At 43.4% G+C, this 20,678-nt stretch overlaps 1 protein-coding gene across 4 annotated transcripts in view; it reads right to left on the bottom strand.

The window, feature by feature from the left end:
* The window catches only part of LOC130178414 (zinc finger protein 521-like), a 91,405-nt gene that overhangs the window by 2,103 nt on the left and 68,624 nt on the right, over nucleotides 1–20,678 (bottom strand). For all 4 annotated transcript variants that reach the window (XM_056390614.1, XM_056390611.1, XM_056390612.1 and 1 more), the window contains 2 exons: nucleotides 16,752–16,883; nucleotides 10,218–10,333 (listed from right to left, as the gene is read on the bottom strand). In XM_056390614.1, the coding sequence (XP_056246589.1) occupies nucleotides 10,218–10,333; nucleotides 16,752–16,883 (248 nt within the window). The remainder of the gene's footprint in view (nucleotides 1–10,217; nucleotides 10,334–16,751; nucleotides 16,884–20,678) is intronic.

Raw genomic sequence — 20,678 nt, 5'->3', positions numbered from 1 at the left:
GACCATTGAGAGTGGTTGTAGTGGGGCAGCTGTGCCAGGTTCTTTAAAGGGAGTCTGGACCAGGGGGTGTGTAACTGGTGTCCCTGGTGGGCTGAATCCAGGTCATCTTTTGAAGTGACTGCTAATCCCTTTAATGCAAACTACATGCCCCACTTGCTGCGCTCTGTTTAAAACACGGCCTTGGACTCTCTAAACTGGCATGGACTAGACACACCTGTCACAGAGTCATCAGCACGCATGCATGAGCAAATACACACACACGTCAGTGCACACAACATACATTTTGTCCAGCACAAAGGTACACAATTAAGTAAACAAGCACGTGAAATAACATTCTCACTGCTTTGCTAGTTTTTGAAATGTAACTGAGAGACAAAGACAACCTAAAATGATTACTGCAACCTCAGTGAGAAGGTTCAGCAAAGCAGTCACCTTCAGTGCTGTTGGTGCAGAGTCCCTCGGGCAGTGCTAGGAGATGACTATTAGCCCCCCTTGCATTCATTCCTTCCCTCTTTACCCTTTCGGCTGCTTCCATATAAAGCATTTAAACACCTCGACAGCTTTCCTTTCAGCTAGGGCGATTACTTCCCGACAGGTGGGGTAATAAGCTGTTTGACGGGGAGCAGCAGTGTGACCCCTGTAAGGGTTAGCGTGGCTCGCCTGGGCCCTGCTCTCCCTTTTTTAAAGAGGTGGCCCCGGACAGCTCCTCTGCCTTCCTCTCTCCTCTCTTGCTGAAATAAAGCTCCTTTAAGTGAGTCTGGGAGGAGACTCCCCACGGGACGCTCTTTCTCTCTCTCTTTCTCCCTCTCTCTCTCTCTCCCCACCTCACCTCCTCCCCCCACCTCACACTCCACCAACCCCCTACCCCCCGGTGAAGACATCCTTGGCGTTGCAGAGAAGGGACAGGAGCACGGCAACCTTATTAATGAATGCGGCCCATTACCCGTCAGCCTGGCTCCTCGGCGACTCCCAGAAGCCCCTGCAGTACGTGACTTCAAATGGCAGGATATTGACACGGGGAGAGCAAAGCGGCTAGGACTGAGTGTGTGTGTGTGTGTGCCCGTGTGTGTTTGTGTGCGTGTGTGTATGTGGAAGAGAGAGAAACAGAGAGAGAAAATTTGTGCTCAACTGAGTGTGCATGCCTTTGTGTGAGTGTGCCAGTGCGTCTAGGTGTGTGTGTGTGTGTGTGTGTGTGTGTGTGTGTGTCTGTAGACCCCAAAGGAACGTAGCTCCTTGGATATAATGTAGGGCTCGTAACAGCTATTAGAGGGGAAAATAACCCCTCTGGGGAATGCCCCCCCCCCCCTGCATGTCCCAGCTCTGTCTGACACACACTGCATTCTACCTTTTCCTTAAACATGCCAGGAGTTTTCTCACTGAGGGCTTTCTCAAGGACGGTGTTAAACGACTTCAGTGGCTGTGGCAGCCATGCAGACTAAAGGGAAATAGAGGAAAAGAGGGGGAAAAAATGTTAAAAGAAAAATGAAACTGATACCTTTATCTCTGTGGATAGTGAACTCCACAGAGTAGCTATAAACTGTTCTGTGTATGAGTACAGAGGGTGGAAGGGAGGGAGATGGGAGGGAGGGTGCAAATGCACTTTCCAATCTTCATCCTTGTCAAATTCTTCAAGTAGCTCTGCACCAGCGCTGGATAAGTTAAATACCTACAGTATGCAACCACAAATATCAAATTAGATGTGAAACACACAATTCACACCTTACTCACAAAATTGTCCAATATGTCCAGCGCTCCATCTAGGAGGACGTCACTAATGGTGTCACACCAGAATCACTGCAATTTAGGATTAGATGCCCTCCATTAAGCCTTTTAGCTCTCATCCTAACTCCCTCCTTCAATGCCATCCTATTCCCCCTGAAACTCTGCCATTCCCCTTATCATCCATTTCCTTTCCTTCTATCCAACCCTTAATCTCCTCCTCGATCCTTTCAACCACCTGCTGGCCACACAGGCCTGCTGCAGGGCCCAGTTAGCAGCAGTATTCAGGTAAACCATAGCAGTCAATTCTCCACTAAATTAAATTTTGCTCTGATCAATAATGCGCACCCGCTTCTCCCTTATGAAGACTGGCTGCATTGGCTCGGAGCGAGCCTCTTCCTCCTCTCCTGTTCTCTCACCGGCTCTGTGCCACCATTAAACCACCACTTTCATCTGATTACATCACCCTACTGCAACGCCCTCAGGGGTAGTGGAAGAGGAGGGAGAACACCCGGCAGGGGTCTTGTGTACCCATGCAAACAGGTGCAATATGTCTTAGGAATTTAACGCCGCTACAGACAGGGAGAGGGTGAGAAAAAAATGGGGAATGATTGGGGAAGAGCAGAGAGTGGGAAAGTGCAAGTAGGCTGGGGAGTTGATTTATTAACTAATCATTCTTTATGTTGTTCCCCATTGCTCTGGTCTCCATCGATAGCACCCGGTCTCCAGTGAGGCAACAGAGGTGCATCTCTTACATCAGCTCTACAGAGGAAGACTGGTGGACTAGCAGACTCACTCGCTCTTTCATCTGATCTCGGTGTATTAAAGACAATCTTCACATTGTCCAACATCACAGAGAGAGGATGTAAAGCTTAATCGCAACGCTAACAATGTTTGATTAGCGTAATGTTAATACCTGCAGTGCACATGCTAAGTACATTGTGTCTGCTTCTCTCCTCTCACACCTGGTGTTATCCAGTATGTAACATTAAACCCAGGCTTTATTGAGTGGTTAAGGAGCTGAGTGAGCAATAACAGCTTTTTAAGCCATGGCCTTTTCAAGGATTCTCGAAAAAACAGAGCAGTATGCATTTTAAACAAGTGAACTTACCACAGTCTGTCGCATTATGTAGCCCTCAAGTTTGATGTGCTATATCTTTGAATTATGCCAATCTATAGCTGATTATGTATTATGTTTACTGCATAGAAATGTTCCTAATTGGTATTAGTGTATGAACTAACATTAATTAAAGGATAAATAAATGCACACACGTATACAAAGCTACAAATGCAGGTGAAAATGCTGTAATTACATGTTTTTATGACAATGTTTGTTTTATTTCAGGATTCCTGATCGAAGTCCAATAAAGTAAAAACTGCAACACATAAAAGATAACTGAACTCACGCTCATTATGATAAGTTATAAACTTGCACAGTGTAAAATAAAACTGTCTTTACCCTGAAGTGTAATTAATGTGTTACATGAAATAAAAAAAGCCAACAGTAAGACAGGAAGAACTGCAACTATAGAGCTGATTATGACACAGTTATTTACAATGGTTCATTCTGTGATTTAAAACACGTACACAACTTGAAATAAAACAGTCTGAGTGGGAGCAAAAAGTCACAATAGCATCTAAGATAGCAATAATACTGTAAATGTCCCGGTTAAGGACAGTTTGGGGTATTTGCTGGGAATATTGTGATCGTAAATTTTTCAGTACTGAGAAAGGAAGCTCTAACAAAAGGAAAACTTATAACAAAATGTCAAATCTAATAGCTATGTCTGTTGACATGCCAGTCGGTAATGCATGAGTGAGTCAAGTGAGTGTTACTTACAGTAAAGATTACTCATTAGTGAAACAATTTAATTAGAAGAGTTAAGCACATTCATTTTAACCCCTGCAGCTAAAAGTGTCTTATTTAGTTTATCTATAATCAAAATTTGAAGGAAGGAGTCAAATTTGTAAACATCCCCCTCTAAGCTCTGATTAAAGGTCTTATCAGTCAGTCCCGAGTTTCGCTCTTACCCTGCATGGCTGACATACAGTAAGTCTGCGTAGCTGCATCTGGAGCATGGGGAGTGTGCACAAAACCACTGAGACCTGTGCATACCCGTAGTCATCACTCAGGAATTTAATTAACGCGCCAGAGAACGTCACCTAATGATACTAAAACAAAGAACCTGTGGTCTTTCTTCGAGGGCTCCAAACTGCAGGGTGACTTTAAGTAAGGAAATCACTTGGATATTTAATGATTGAAAGATGAACAATTGACTTCCATCAGTAATGACTCCGCTGCGAGTTGGGTTATTTTGTGAAAATCCCGCCAACATGTGAAGTGTTTTTCTTATTGTTCAAAACTGCTGCGGTGAAAGACAAGAGGGCTACATTCTGCCTTGATTTTTAATGGTGTGTTGAACTCGGTCCAGTATTGACTCAATCCTCCCTTTGTGCATTCCCTACTGTTGACCAGTCCACTGAGGGAGTAATCCTTTCCTGCTTTGACCTCAGGCCAGGCTTACTGCTGGCTAGTTTAGCCAATGAAGAACACAATCAAATAAATAAATAATACAGCAGTTGGCATTCTCCACAGTCATCACTTATCAGGCCGTAGGGAGGGTTGACCCCAAACACTGTTGTGCCACAACCGGCCCTGTCTCCTTGGTAACAGACTGTCTTGTTTGAAGTGAGGTGCCCGGGGAGTCATGGTCATACAGTAACAGAACTAGGCAATGGCGGAGTTGACAACAGCAATAGTTTTCAATGTCTTCCACGTGTGTCATTTCACGTCCGCTCATATTCACACTGAATGCGTGTAAAAAAAATATATAATAAATCCATAATGCTTGAAATGCTTTGATTAGATGTCTAACTACCCCGACCGAGTACTTCTGAGGTGTAACCGGAGATGACGGACCACCCTTTTTTGAGGGCTAGTGTTTTGTAGCTCCAAATGATACTCATTACCTTGTCTAAGTAGACAAGTGAATGGTACTAGAAACACACTATGCAGTGATCCCGCTGTTTGACTGAGGTAGCAAAACAACTGCACAACTGCTGTGTTATTATGGGGCCTCATTAAGTGAGGAGAGAGTGGGAGACGGGGGGAGGAGGGAGAGAGGGAAAGCAATAGAGAGAGGGCCAGCGAGAGGGAGAGAAAAGAAAGGAAGAAAAAAAACACAAGAGAGCGATACAAACTGTATTCTGAGGTGATAGCAACACACAGATGCCTTTCCAGCCAAAATGAAGACTATGACTAAAGAACCCAATTAAGGGCTTTCTTTGGGGAGCCATCTTGGGAGGGGGATGGGTCTTCCTGGGACATGAGCCCTGGGCTACATCCTCTAATTAGACAGAGCGAGGTGGGAGGATCTCTGCCTGTCACTGGGAGGGAGATGGGGTCCATGGGGTTCCACATGTCAGTCCCAGAAACAAAACACAATTACTCTCACATTTAACCACTTCAGTCAGGGACAGACTTTGACTAGGGATGCTACAGAGCATTCGACCCCCCTCCCTTTCGTGTGCCACTTCACAAATGCGGATAGTTTTGAGGACTAAATTTTCTCTCCTGCATTTCCACACATCTGTGAGAAAGCAAGAGCTGAACTGCACGCTCATGTTTTCCCACTGAAATGGAGGAGCGATTCAGAAAATTAGCTTTTAATTGTCCCACAATTGGTGTCATTCAGCAGCCTTTTCCAAAACTGAAGAGTTAAATTACTTTGGTGTTGCGATGTGTGAATATGAAAATTCGAGAGGGAATAATTGTTCTAATGCTGTTTATTTTGGCCCCTGCTGCATTTTGTTAACATCAACAGCATAAGAGACACTTGAAAATCAATTCACTACAGGCAGTAAATTAAACCTGTAGTGAATTTCCTGAGAAGCCCTTAAAATGGTTTTTATCAAAGTTGCAGGAAAAGTCAACTAAGAAAAGTAAAGGAGACATGTTTCAGGGAGAGATCCAGTGATGGATTCTAGCACTGTACACCAAGCGCCTACTCTTTGTTTGGATTTAACTTTCCCCAGTGGTGAAACAGAGGAAAAAGAAAAAAAAGAACAGCTCAAAGGCTTCTGGGAGTTTTTGTCATGTCTCCCTCCAGACAATGTGTTTGCATGCACATATCAGACCCTGGGAGAGACAGAGACAAAGACAAATACATACAGCACGCACACAGATGTGTACACACAAACACATTTTCACACACACGCGCACGCACACAGAGAGAGAGAATATCCTCCCAGGATCATTAGGTCTGTCATGCTGTCTAATTCTGATCCACCTACAAAACTAGAACACTACTATTGTGATACATCACTAGTCATCTAAGGGTGTTTATGTCCCCATTTACAGTGCGAAGCAGTGTGTGTACAGTGTTGCACATAATTATAAATAAGCTTAAATATTAATGATGTTGCCTCACAAGCAGCCGTTTTTTTTTTCTTTCTAATTCACTGTTCTTTTATTTTGTAGCGCAACTTTTTGAAATGGTGACAGAAATCTGAGCACCTGGGGTGATGAAGAAAAAAACAAGTTGTCATATAAAAGGAAATAAATATATATACAACTTTCAAAAGCATGAAGAGCTGTCACACTTGGCAGATCAAGATATTCAGAGGAAATGGGGTGTTTGAGAGCCACTTAGGGACAAACAAGCGAAGCTTTGCTTTTGTACGACACGTTTGGGACACGGGGCAGTTGGGGCGTTTTCGGGGGCATATTTTAAAATTCAGTAAAAAGAAAAAAGAAAAAAAAAAAGAAAGAAAAACTTCTGGGGATTTAGGTCTTTATATTGAAGATATAGAATAGAATAAACTTTAGCAATTCCTTGCATTATAATACGATTATAATAACATTATATGCATGCATTTCACTGATTTCTGTGGATACGTTTAACCCATTTCCTGCACTTGTTTCCTCTATTGCTCTTTCTCTCTCTCGTCCTCGATCCTTCCTCTCAGACTGTCCATTTCTTGCTATCCTCTGTCTGGACCGATGTTACGACATGCAAAGCTGTTTACACTGACCTGGTGACCGTGAAGCCTATAAATATGCTTAATTAAAACAGTGGAATTGGTCACAGCTTGGCAATAATGGCTATCACACAGGGAGAGGAGAATCTCATTTGTGTGGGGAAGTAGAACATGATGCAGATGTGCTCTTGTCACTTTCAGCACTCATTAAGGCCAGGGAGCTTTGGATTGTCTTTGAAGGAATCCTTTTAAAAGACACTCCAATTAAGGTACGTGTCCTGCGGGCGTCTGACGAGAGGGAGAAGTCATACAGTACCCCAGTCCTTCCACTCCTCCGTCGATCGCGGCACGACTTAACACATGACTTACAATCTCATGTCACTTCCAAGGAATGATAATGAAATTGGAGGATGGAGGGAATAAAAGACAGCCCAGCTTAAAAGGAACAAGGGAATCTCACACAGAAAATGTCATCTTCACTGTTGTGTAACTTCAATCTCATTGTCTCGTCTTTGGAGGAAATGGGATCATTGGGAGAGAAGCCTCCTATTGCAGCTCTCCAGTACAACGCGTCGCTGGAGGAGCCGAACTTGTGCGTTTCCTCACAAATGAACTGCGCTCAGAGAAATGTCAGATTTAAGCTGTGGCTAATACTGTGCATCCATCAGTTAATGAATCTGGTTAATTAATCCAGCCTAGAAGCATTGTCAGTGGCTCAGTTCCTTCTGCAATGTGAAAAGCTACTATATCTGAAGCCAACGCAAAGGGAAGAGGAAGTTTATTATCAAGTTTCACATTGAAATGTGGCCTTCGCAAGAACCCAGGGACATTTTTTTTCCCCTCACAAGGGGACAGCTGCTTTTAAAATGAGGGGATGGTGGGTTTTATTTGGGTGAGAGTATATAGTGAAGCTTTGCCTTGTAGTTGCTGAAGGGGTGGGCAGCAGTTGAGGGTCAGAGAGAGCACTGCAGAGCCAGCCCACTTGCCCTCCCCATCAGCACCTCATGAAATATCTAGACTTTGCTCCATATTTTAATAGGGTGAGGGAGAGGGATGCGCAGGGTGGAGGCTGTGTGAGTGTGTGTGTGTGTGTGTGTGTGTGTGATAGTGGAGGGGAGTCCTCTGGAGAGTGTTGAGGAGAATGGTGGTCTATGCATCTCAGTGCTTTTTTTTTATTTTTTATTTTGTCTGTGAAAGAAAGAGGAAAGAGAGAAATGGAGGGAGAGAGAGGGAGAGCAGGAGAGATTATTCTCCTTTGGAATCTGGATTCTGGGGCACACAGGCCCAGGAGTCAGTCAATCTGGCTGGTCTGAGGGGGGCGGCTGGGCGGGGGGTCCTGGGAGGGCTGATTAGACGGATGCTCTCCCATCATCCATCTCGACAGGCTGGCGAAAATTGGCTAGCCCCTCGCAGGGTAGAGTTCACGGGGGGAGGCGGTGGGGGAGGATGTGGAGCGGTGCACTGGATACCTGTCACAGCCTTTGGTCTGTTTCAGGATCTCAGCAGCAAATTAATAAAATATCGTTCCTGCTTCCCTTTACCTGCCGTGGCAGCTCTCCCTCTCGCCGCTCCTTCTCCCAGCTTGCACTGGCCCTTTGACCCCTCCGACTACTGTGAGAGATGAGGAGCCCAGGCAGCCGGCGAGCGGGCCAGAGTGTCAGGGAGAAATAGGGAGAAACTCCAAACTCAAGACCCAGCAAAGTGAGAGAGCTTCCACTTCTCTCGCTGCTGGAAGACAGCTCCACTTCAGACAGACTGACAAACGACTGCCCCGTGTCAGTGAGACATTTTGAAGTGTGATGCATGGGAAATGGCAACCGCAAACAAACAACAACTTAAAAACAAGACTCCAACCTGCACTGTTTGTTGAAGACTTTAACTATAGATATAAAAAAAAGGCAAATCTGACATTACTAGGTTCAGGAGTTGCATCCTAAAATAAAGATGGACCTTTGAAAAAACCCAAAACCTAAAATAGCTTTGCTCTGGTCACAGTAGAAATCAGGATTTTTCTGTGGATGTGACAAGAAACCGCATATGTACTTGTACTCTATATGTACTATGAAGTACTAGGAGAGAGTGTGAGCATGCATTCACATGGGACTGCCTTTAGAGCATGGCACAGGTTGAGCATAATGATCGTCTTATCCCCCAAGCTCGCTCCTGCTCTCCTTTCATAACCCCCTGTTTCACAACAAAGTGCCATAGGTCTTTCATGTTCTGCTCTTGTCTCTTCACACAGAGTGTAAAACAATATAATCATGCATGAAACAACACCTGCGGGAGGTGGAGATCACTTCATTCCAAAAAATGTCAAACAAAAAAAGTAGGAAAACATCCCCAGGTTATTTGAGATTGTTTACAGGTACCTGCAACAACCCTTGCTATATAGAGAACACTCGTACCAATGAGGGATGAAATTGTGATAAATAGGAGGCCTTGGCATGAATGAAAAGACTCCACGTTGGCAGTCTGGTGGAGCGCGAGGCTTGTTAAATAACCTTCTCTGTGTTGGAGTTGCATGTTGGCGGATCAGGACGTGTTTTATTCATGGTTGCGGTGCTCAAATGACCAGCAGATAATGATCACATTCACCTTCCTCCTGGCAGACACACGCCTCTGTGTTTACAACCTGAATCTCAATATGAAAATCGTTGCCGATCAATAGGCAGCCAAGCCCTGGGTACTTCCTCTGGCTACCTGCTAATACATAGTGCTGCTAATCCAAGTTTCAGATAGCTGTACTTGGAAGACGTGGTCAGGAGCTATTCGTTTCTCTCTGTGCTTTAGGCAAATTAAGAATAATTTCAGTGATTGGATTGAACACGATGGTTACAGACTACTCATATTTTAATGATGTACTTTCAAAAGGTAATAGAAAAAGATCTGGATATGAGAAGTGTGCCATGTGTACGGTAGAGAATCCCCAAAACAAAACAGAGCTGCTTGAAAACACCACCACAGTGAAATAATATAATAAGGTCTGTTTCATTTTTTCAGGTTCTCCAAGGACCGCAGAAAAAGATTGCTAGAAAATGGATTATCTCTCTAACATTGCGAGTTCATAAGTCCAACTACTAACTTTGTTGAAGGGCAGATACGGTCTCCCAGAGGACAAAGCTCATATTTAGCCATGAGGCCTCCTCTGTGATTAGGAGGGGAGATGCAGGCATATTGACTCAACCGTGTTTTTGCCTCTGCACTGTATGTAATTACAGCTTCAAAAACGAACATTCCACTAATCCTCTAATTCCAGATATTTTAGTGCTCTGCTGGTCTAATAAGCAAATCAAATCATATCTGCACATCACAAATGAGTTTTGGAAACGGTCTGAAATAATTCCTTCTGAGTCTCTCACCCCAGCCGGGATAGGAGGGGATGGCTGGAGTGAGCAGTGAGCAGTGTTTAGTGTTTGTTAAGCTGTCATGTGTGATTAGCGGTCGCAGTTTCTGCTAGTGCCCCCCCCCCCAATTTTTTATTTTTTATTTTTTTTGCTCCACCAACCCCCGAGGCTCACCTGTAACTCTGTCTGGAAGAAGAACTTCTGTGGGCACTGCGAGCAGTCGTAGATCTTATCCTCCTGGCCGTGGGCAGAGAAGATGTGCTGCTGGAGCTTATTGGCCTGGACAAACACTGTTCACATGCAGGGAAAAGGAGACACAGGGACGGAGAGGAAATTCATAAATGTTAGTACAAATTTTACAGCCTTTCCAAGTGTTGTGTTTCCAAAAAAAAAAAAAAAATGTCACTGTAAGATGCTTCTGCTCTTTCTCCTCTTCTGTGGTAAATTAGAGTCGGGCCTTATTGCCTGCATTGAGGGAACAAAGGCAACATCGACATTGCATCTGCCTGAATAAATACTGAAGAAAGACTATGTCAAATGGCAAGGACAATTACTTAATTACAAACAAATGAGTGCACTATCAACAATAGAAAAAAAACGTTGTTATGAAATGTATAATTGAAAAAAAGGAGAACAATATAGATGTTAAAAGTGAAACTAGAGTGGTCATATTCATGGCACTAGAGCTAGCGAATGCATAATGTTTTGGGAATAATGATGCTCTTTATTTAGCTCTACTGTGGGGACAACAAGCCAGAAAATAAACAACCACAAAAATTTGGCATGGCTTCAAGTGCAAAACATGGCCTCCATTAGTCTACATCGCTAATTATATTGACAATATAAATATTCATGGTGTTGCACTACTTATTCATGCAGACCCAGACTGCATTCACCATCATATAAACACACAACTCGCTGGCACTTAAAACATATACCATGCATTTGTGCTTTAATTAAGCCATAGTCCACGCTTGAAAGCTAAGGGGATGCAATTGTGTGCGTCTTGAGTGCATGTGTCTTGCATGTGTGGGTGTCTAAGGGTGTGTGTGTGTATGTGTGTGTGTGTGTGTGTGTGTCTCTGCACTCTCCAAGGAGCACTTCAAACATGCCGTTTGTTATCCCAGACCCTTGTGCTTTAAGGATGGCTGTCTAATCTCAAAGGTCTAGATGCTCTGGAAAAGTTAGCATGTGGGGGCTTCATTTGAATTTCTTACAGCTCAAAATAACTTTTCTTCTAATGCGTGCACCATGGGGCCACAAGGAGAGGGAGGGGGGGAAAAAAAGCACAGCCACAAAAGGTGAGGTGTCTGTTGGAGATGGCTTTGGGGTCGCAGCAGCCCTGTGGCGGGGCTCTGCAACATTAACGTGTCCCAATTTGGGTTCACCTGGGAGAGCGGTTATTAATTATTGAGCTGTGTACACTTGAGACGCACTCGGCTTCATTGAATGTCACACTCCTGACCTGGGAAATAAAAGTTTAGATCCAAAGTAGACACACTGTGGTGATGCTTTCAGACTGCTAATGCCTGGGTGACAGCTGTCTCTGGAACATGGCAGCCTGTTAACCAGAAATGAACAAACCTCCTCTAATGAACAAACAACAACTCCATGGTCCATTTCTGAAACTAATGACCACAGCAATATGAAGACAAACATAATTGCAGATAGATGGCTGGTTTCGCAGTCCGTTACAAAACATTTCAGCTCAAGGTTAAGGCCTCGGCTATCATGCATATTTGTTATGCTCCAAAAACTATGACAATTTTCCTTGTGGGGAATAAATGCTCGGAAAGAAAAAAAAAAAGCACTGATAAACAATATTAACAATTTTCTTTAGCTGTGTTTTATCTGCATATACTGTACAGAAGCAGGTCACAGCAGCTGCAGGAAGCCTTCATTATGTCTTTGGCTAGAGGAGAAAAAAGTCAATACAGCAAAAATAAAAATGGATTTGAGACTTGGGGGGCCTTCAAATACTGTACAATAGGGCTAAACACAACTGAGATGTCATGATAGCTGTTTCTCCCTGTTTACACGTGTATCTGGTCCAGTTCCAGTAAGAGACACATTTAATCAGCTGTGCATTTATCAAATTATATTCACAGCCAGAGTGCTTGAGTGCCAGTGCCTAAAATGCAGTAATGGCACCTTCAAGCCTCCTGTAAGACCAATAAATTCTGGCTAGACTAAAGCAAAGATGTAAATGAAAGCTCCACAACCTTTTTTTAGCTAATTTATACAATTCACTTTTGACATCTTTAAAAGCTTGGGATCACTAAACTTCAGAGTTTGCTGATATAAACTGTGGTAATCGTTTAATTAGCGGTGAGAGTTGCAATTTAGACGCTTTGTTTTGCCTTCATCATCGTTCGTCAAATTAGCATGCAACTAGTAATGAAGGGATAAGCTGAGACGGGCAATGGAGGGACATTGTATTGGCATTTGGCAGCATGAGTCACATATGAAAAATGCTATTGCAATGCCCATTTAGAGGAGGAAGAGAGACATGTCCTCCTAGAGGGTTAAAATGAGGACATAGAGAAACGGGGAAGAAATAATCCAAAACCACATCCAAACAGGATCAGTGGCTGGCCATTGTGTCTCTCCCTGCTGAGAATGAAAGAGAATAAGAGCGAGAGAGAGAGCGAGAAGGAGAGACAGAGAGAGAGAAAGAGAAAGAGAGAGAGAGAGAGAGAGAGAGAGAGAGAGAGAGAGAGAGAGAGAGAGAGAGAGAGAGAGGGAGAGAGAGAGAACTTTGTGGAGTTTGTTGGCCATGGAGCCAGAGCGGAGCTGAACAGAGCGCTGAGCCGGGTTGAGCGTCAGGGGTGTCAGGGCTGAGGGGGCTGAGGGGCCAAGGTCTCCTCGCTGTGGGGGATATTAAGCCCTCTGATTAGATCTCAGGGGCCGCCCATGGCAGACGTCTCCTTTACTACAGGCCCCAGCTCATCTTTATTTTGGCAGGGTGGTGCTCTCTGCAGGCTGCACTGCACCAATACTAAGCTGTTTGTGCAGGGAGGAAAAAAAAGTTTATCCTTTTTTCCCCCCTTTCTCCTTTTCATTTATTTATTCGTCTAGCCTACATGTGTTCGTCTCTGCTTAATCTAAGAGTTCACAATACAGAGGCTGATCCAAGGTTTCTAAGGCAGCACAAACAAGTTGGCTGTGGAAGTTGATTCGGTGCTATAAGCTAAAAACTACTAATTTTGAGTTAAAGCTAAGCCTCTGTCAGTTTTCTTTGGATGTAAGCTGCCATAATTCTAACATCACACACGAGCAGAATGTGGGCAGCAACTAAACAAAAAACTAATTAAACTACTGTATTTGTCAGACTCTTGCAGATTTGAAAGCAGTGCATCCTGTAGTTTTTCAAGTTTGTACTTCATGCTGTGACATAAGTAAAAAAAAAAAAAAAAAGTGTATACACACACACACACACACACATACAAACACGCACGACTTTCATCAGGCACACTTTCTTCTGTTTTGTTTGTCTTAAGCACATATTCCCAATCACAATTTCCACACCAGCCCTCACTACTGCTCCTAAGGGTGCAGGCAGACACTTCTAGCTGCAGGCTCCCCCACTTCTGAAACCTGTCAAATCTGTCCTGAGAGAGTCAGCCTCTCTCTCATCATCCAGGGGCTTATGGACCTCTCTCCATTTACCCTCCCTCCCCTACACAGTTCTCTTTTCCTCCTCCTCTTCCCTACTTTCATCTCACATCCAAACTTGCCAGTTGCAACCTTCTCAGCTTTCTCCAAGTTTTGTCTCCTTTTCTCCTCTATTTTGTCTCCCCCTCATCTGCTGCCTATGACTTACTTTTCCCCCATACTTTCCTCCGGTCTGTTCTGTGGTATGATTTGTCCTCTCTCCCGTTCCCTTTGGTACAGATTGAGGATAATCAGGTGTGTCAAAGAATGAAAGTCACTTCCTGCCTCCCACTGAGCTTTAGGTCATGGGTGGGCAGATCAAACTAAAACACAATCACAATCTTTTAAACAAAGAGTAACCTTGTTAATCACGTGAACTCAATGACCCGACCGCTATCACTGCTGCCACCTAGTTTGATCAAAGTTTTACTTTTATGTTTAGACTCATTATGTTGATTGCTTTTAACTCGCAACGATTCATCGACAGCATCTCATCCATATCGTCTAAACAAAAACCAGAATTGAGATCATAGAGAATTAAGACGTCTCCATGTACGAAACAACCCCATAAGTATAAGCAGCTTATTACGACCCATAGTTATGTTTTACTGTCAGGCGACCTCCAGCAGCTGGGTGAAGTCGTATATTGAGGAAAGTGGAAAAACCTTTTTTTTTATGTCCAGTGATGGAAAGTAACTATGTGCATTTACTGAAGTACTGTACTTCACAGCTTACTTGTAATTTACATGAGCTTTATACTTTGACTCAACTACATTTCAGGGAGAAAAAGTATTGTTTTTCCTTTCCTCATATCATTTACTTTGTGAATGAACATATTACATACAAACCATATGATCATCTTAAAGAATATGATGCACTGTTATTGATTAAACTATCACACAGTATAAATGAGTTAAACTAGCATCACTTTGAGCGAGCTGCAACATAAAAATGCTGCTTACATGTTAACGCATAATAATCCAATTATATACAATAGATACATGTATATGGGTAAGTAAGAGTATTTTTATTTGTACATCTTATATTTACTTCTTGACAATACTTTTACTTCAATCCTGTCCGGTCAGGTATCTTGAGTTCTGTGTGTGTTTAGGTTTCACAAATGATTGTAGTTTTGGTTGTGTTAATAAAATAATCACGTCTTGTCTTGTGCTTTAAGTCAGTGTTGACTTCTTCAATATTTAATAGGGACCACCATCTTTCCCTGACCTTAACCAAGCGCTGTGATTGCCTAAACATCACCATAAAAACTTAATTATGCTTTCATTGCAGATATTGTAGGAAAACTAATGAAGTAACTACAGCATTCAGTTTTCACATTATGCAGCTTGCTCGATAAGTTAATGAACATTTTGTTACTGTGTTGAAAAAAAAAAAAAAACATCATTTGCATAGCTCTATGTTTCCTTCAAAACATATATGCTGTTACACAATAGCAGTATATTAATATCATTTCTGGGAGACTCTGCTGCGTAAACATTTGAATGAAGATCTCAGTGTGGAGTCTTTTAACTTTCGCGTATTATTATGAAAAAGAAGCCTGAAAAAATTGCATACATTTATTACACAATAGACTGTTAGTTTGCTTATGTTAGGGTGTTAAACTAGTGTCTTTTCTCTAATTTATGCCAGGCTCAACTTGAAGAAATATATTCAAGGACAGCTGTCAGCCAGTCTCTCAGTTCCTCCTTTTCCTCTGAGTGCTCTGACTTCAGTCTGCCTGTCCCCTGCATCCCCAACAGAGGGAGGCCTTTCAGTCCATCCTAGCCTGCCTTCCCAGCTACTACAGGCCTTCGCCCATCTGTCTGTCTGCTCTGCGACCACTGTCCTGAGGGTGTACTCTGTCTCTCCCTCCTCCCCTCTCCCTCCCAGCATCCCTCTCTCTCATGTGCCGTGATCGATATGGACGCGGAGGGAGAGGGGGGACCTGTCTGTCAAAGCCGGCGGTGGAAAATGAAGGCTCAGATGAAGGAGGCATGCTCTGTATATTAAATGCCCCAGACCCCTGTGAGGGGTGGAGGTGGGGGAGGTGGGGTGCGTCGAGGAGGGGATATATCAATAGGCTTCTGCTAAAAGAGAGATAAGGCCAAAACAGCGATGAGGGAAGTAGAACGGAGTAGAGGGAGGGGGAGGAGAGAGAGGGAGAGAGGAAAATGAATACGGAGCTCAGTGGTGAGGCGGATGAAGAGGTAAAAATGCGAACAAAGATATTTGAGCAAAATGCAAAATGGGAGGTAATGATGTTAATTGATATAACAAGTGCAGGAGAGACAAATGAGTTTTTTTTTTTGGGTGATGGGCTGACGGGGGATACGGGGGATGCGGGGGATGTGGGGGATGTGGGGGATGTGGCGGCGTTGGGGTGGGGGCCAGGAAGCGCAAGCGAGGGAAATGAGCTGAGGACCCAAAAAGTGCGAGGAAGAGTAAAGAGCTGAGAAGGGAGAAAGAGTGAAGAGCTGAAGTTAACGACTTTGCAGATTTCATTATAGAGATAGTTAACCCTGTTGACACTGAAGGAGGGCACTATCCTCTCAGGAGGAGTCCGGTCCTTCCACCTCCACGCACAGAGACAGATGAGATCATTACAGCTATCAGCACCACTGCCATCCACAATTAGCACATCTCCTTTTCTTTCCCCACTCCTCCATCCCCCCATCTCGCCTCTGCTCACACTGTCTTCCCCCCTGCTCTCTCCCCCCCTCTCACCTCATGACACTTCTTTGGCCTTGATTTGGAGGCAATTTGACTAAATAAAAAGCCACATGCAGCAAACTACTCTCAGCTTTAGCCGACCTGCTTGCTTGACATTTACCAACTCATTTAGAAACCATTTACCTTTTCACACTGGAAAAAAAAAGAGGCTTGAAATGCAAAGCTTTGCATATTGAGAATGTAAATGTTTCAGGAAAGTTAACATGTGCTCCAAAAGTAACTCTGCCTTTCTAATCTTTTTATCAGTTCCTTGGGTTGTAAATCCATGACATACACACACACGCACACACGCCTGTACTTAAATACATGCACAATACACACCTGTAAAGCAGACAGGACACTTGAAGGTTCCTCCCATGCCCTCAAAGCTGTGCTCGATGAGGTGGCATTGAAGCTTCGCTGGTGAGTCGAATGACTGACTACAGAGCTTGCATTCATGGTTCAATCCTTCCTCTGTAGAGAAGAAACACACACACAAGAAAAAAAAAAAAAAAACAGAAAATCATAAAAAGGGAAATAAGCAGAGTGTGAATAGCAGAGGTCTCACTCACACTTGCTTTTCTTTTTCTGCTTTACTCTTTCACAATTCAAATTCGACAAATTTGTGGCAAAGACTCCCGCCTGCAATTTTCATGACTCAGACAGGAAATAATATGACGTGTGATCTGCTCCCATCAGGCATAAATTGGATGACCAGAAGGGGTCCTAATCGCTCAGACGAGGCCTTTTACTTTGAACATGGCGAGCGTCATCTTTTTGATTAACTTACATGCAAAATAATCTATTTTTAGCGACTTCAAATTAAAACAGATTTGAAGAAAGTCAAAATGAAGGACCAGTCATTTGTGCTTTGCAGAAGATGAATCAAGAATATATATCAAGAATTGGCAAATTGCCTCATTTAAAACAGGGCAGAGGGTTATTACTGTTACTGAGAGAACAAAAAATGATTGAAAAATAGTTTCTCCCAATCATGTCATCACTTCTTCAGTGTGCATAAACTGACTGTCAAGGCTGCCAAAACACTCTCCCCATTGAAACATCCTCACATGTCAACATTTTTAATACAGTGATACGACAGTTATTTCAAGCAAGACAGAGTCCCAGTTTATCTGCTTGGCATTAGAATTCCCCACACATCTATCTTGACATTAAACTACCTCAGCCATGGCCGGAGATAGCTTAAATAAATGTCGTTCAGACTGCGAACCTGCATGCTCATTTGCAGCACAACGATCTGCTGACTCAGACTTCCAGAGAACTGCCCATCTCCTGTGCGTCAATAAACGGCCTATACACTCTGCCATGGGGCAGGACTAGTGCTCGATCAAGCTCCTGCCAAGCCCGACATTAGGGCCAGCTACTGCAAGGGGAGGGGGGGTGGGGCGTATGCACCAGGGACTCATCTAGAGTTTATCCCAGGTCTCTACAGCCCAGTACCCACCACATAGGCCCTGGGTACCAAAAAGCACAAAAACACAATCCACCTAACCAGCTGTGCCCGGCTCAAGTCCTGGAGGAACCAAAGCAGAGGGTTAATCGAAGGTGCTTTAGGCAAATCTGGCAAAACAAGTGCACTGGAAAACAGTGCAGGAAGACACATTCTGGTTTGTTATTCTTGTCTGCTCACTCACCGACAACTTTATATTTTTTTTAATTAGTTTTAAAAGCTGTTTCATAAAAAAAACTATATATATATATAGTAATATTGTGTGTGTGTGTGTGTATGTATGTATATATATATATCTACACACACACAATATAACTTTATCAAGAATGTAATATTTCTGCCTATATCAATCATTTTTTTGAACTATTTTCCATATGCATGATGGACCTTGTCACTTGATGAGAGGTATGAAAAATAGGCAGTACAGTATCTCACCTATAGATTTACACTATAATAGTCACAAATGGAACCCGGTGACCTCTGATATTCTAGGAAGAGAAAGGAATGGAAACATCTCGTGCAGTGCCAAAAGAAACAGCGTGGGCGTATACATATTGAACTTTTTACTGTAACATATCACCACATGTTCTTTTACAAGCTTTTCTCAATAACATAAACATATGGCAAGGTATATCACATAAGGTGGCGTCTCCAGAAAATGAAAACAAACCACAAGTTGTCGAGTACACAGACTACATTCCCTCACGACTGTCTGGCAAAAAGGTAAAGGCCGATCAAAGCAGCTCATCGTTGTCTGAAAGGGAAAGACTCGACGGTGCGTTCTGCAATCATGCATTCGACAGGTGAGATACTCTGTAGCCTACATGCGCGTCTGAGCGTAGCAGCAGGCATCAGCGAAAGAGGGGGGAGGAGGATAGCACGAGAGCATCCACATAGCCGTGCAAGAGGATCACTGCCCTCTTTGATCACCATTCTGTTTGCTTATCTGTGTGAGGGTGTACACTAAGGTCAAGCTTGCTGCAGGGTTCACAGATCTGTTCCTCTGCCATATGTGCAGCCCTCATTTGACCCCAGTGCACAACGCTGTCCCTTTGGAGACCTGGCCTGCTTCATTATGCAGATAACTCTGCACCTGCCTGACCGACCTTGTGTGTGTGCGTGTGTGTGTTTATGTCTATGAGCAGGTGCATCGGGGGAAACGGCAAAAAGATATAAATATAGTATATGCTTCAAATTTGAGGGATAAGGCTGATGTTATTCTATATCTTTCTTGATGTCATCAAATCCCATTAATAGACCAAAACAAACAATGTGTTAGTCTGTCTCTTAATACTTCCCTATACCCTGCTGTGGCTCTTGGCTCCAAGCCCACTCATTCTTATTGAAGATGCAAACATTTAAAAGCAGTTTAAAGAAAAAAGTTAAAAAAAAAAATGCCTGAGTATTTTCCTAAAATAGACAGGCATTGTACTTTTTTTTTATACCAAACATTACAAAAAATAGATCAAATATTTGTTGTGAACTATTTTTCGTGGATTAATACACATTTGGCGCTTTAGCATGGTGCATGTAGCTCATTGATTAATAGTTTTTGAATGACAGCAGTCTGTGGCGCATGAGGAATGAGCTACACTGACAATACTTGTTAGTTACATTAATTCAGTGTGACTTTTAATGGGATTCATTGACAAAAAAATGAAATTAGAATATATATAGGCTAATCCCAGATGAATATACAGTATATATAGTACATAATTCAACTACATGCTTCATATATTTACATAAAGCCCTAAACTGAAAGAGTGCTGCGTAATATATAAATAAATATAAACAGATGGTAAGAAAAAAAGAGCTTGAGAGAGGAACAGAGGTTTGACTCTGAGTGTATTATGAGCAGTCTGTGCAGGGCTGGGTTTCTATTCAGCAGTGTAACAGGGGTTGAATCAGGCTGGCAGCCTGTTTCTTAGTGAGAGCCAAGGGAGGAAGTCAGCTTGTTCGCCCCTACAGCTGCCTCATTGGGCTGAGGTCACTTCCTGTCGCTACCCCAGCCCTTCTCCAGGGCTGCCCAATCAGCATGGCCCTGCGTGAGCCCCCACCCCTCTCTATGCACTGAGCAGACTCTGGATATAGTTACAGGGCCACAGGGGACTGTCAGCTCTTTCTCTCTCTCTCTCTCTCTCTCTCTCTTTCTCTCCCTCCTCCCACTCTCTGTTTCCAAGTCTCCCGAGTGTTCTCCGCTGCCACCACCCTGTCCCTCTGCACTCCTAAGAAAATCCTTTAGATGAGAACTGCTCCTGTGCCTGCTCCCTCTAAGCATCCCTGACACCAGCAAAGTAAGCCCATCTGCATATCCACAGGGCCTCGCGTTCCTGTGGCTCATGGTTTATGTATTTCACAGCTCCTTAAAACACAAACGCCTAATATCTCTCCCATGTGGAGGACAGGAGAGGGAGAGAGGAAAAAACTACTCTCAGAAAGAATGGTCTTTATTTCTCCGTGCTGTTTACTTCTTCATCCGGGCTGAAGTTCATGTGCTGTTGAAGGTTGTTTGGGACGCTGGGGCTTGCAGGTTTGTCTTGCATAGTTTAGTGAACTCTTTATGTAACAACGACACAGCTGCAGCATATTGAATTCTGTCAGTTTAAGGCAGGGGTAAAGGTGTCAAGGAATTTGATAGAGACGTCTTACTTTGCTTAAGAGTGTAAAAGACTGAAACTAAAGTAACTCAAGACAGTCTAACTTTCTGATAATGGTGTGTAGTTAAGTATAACGCAGGGCATTGCTTAATTAAAAACACTCCCTCAGCTTATTCCGTTCCAACACCCCCCCCCCCCCCC

Source organism: Seriola aureovittata, chromosome 12 (genome assembly GCF_021018895.1).
Source record: "Seriola aureovittata isolate HTS-2021-v1 ecotype China chromosome 12, ASM2101889v1, whole genome shotgun sequence".
In the NCBI taxonomy this organism is placed as follows: Eukaryota; Metazoa; Chordata; class Actinopteri; order Carangiformes; family Carangidae; genus Seriola; species Seriola aureovittata.
Note: the sequence above shows the minus strand (reverse complement) of the source record. Positions and strands in the feature narration are given on the sequence as shown.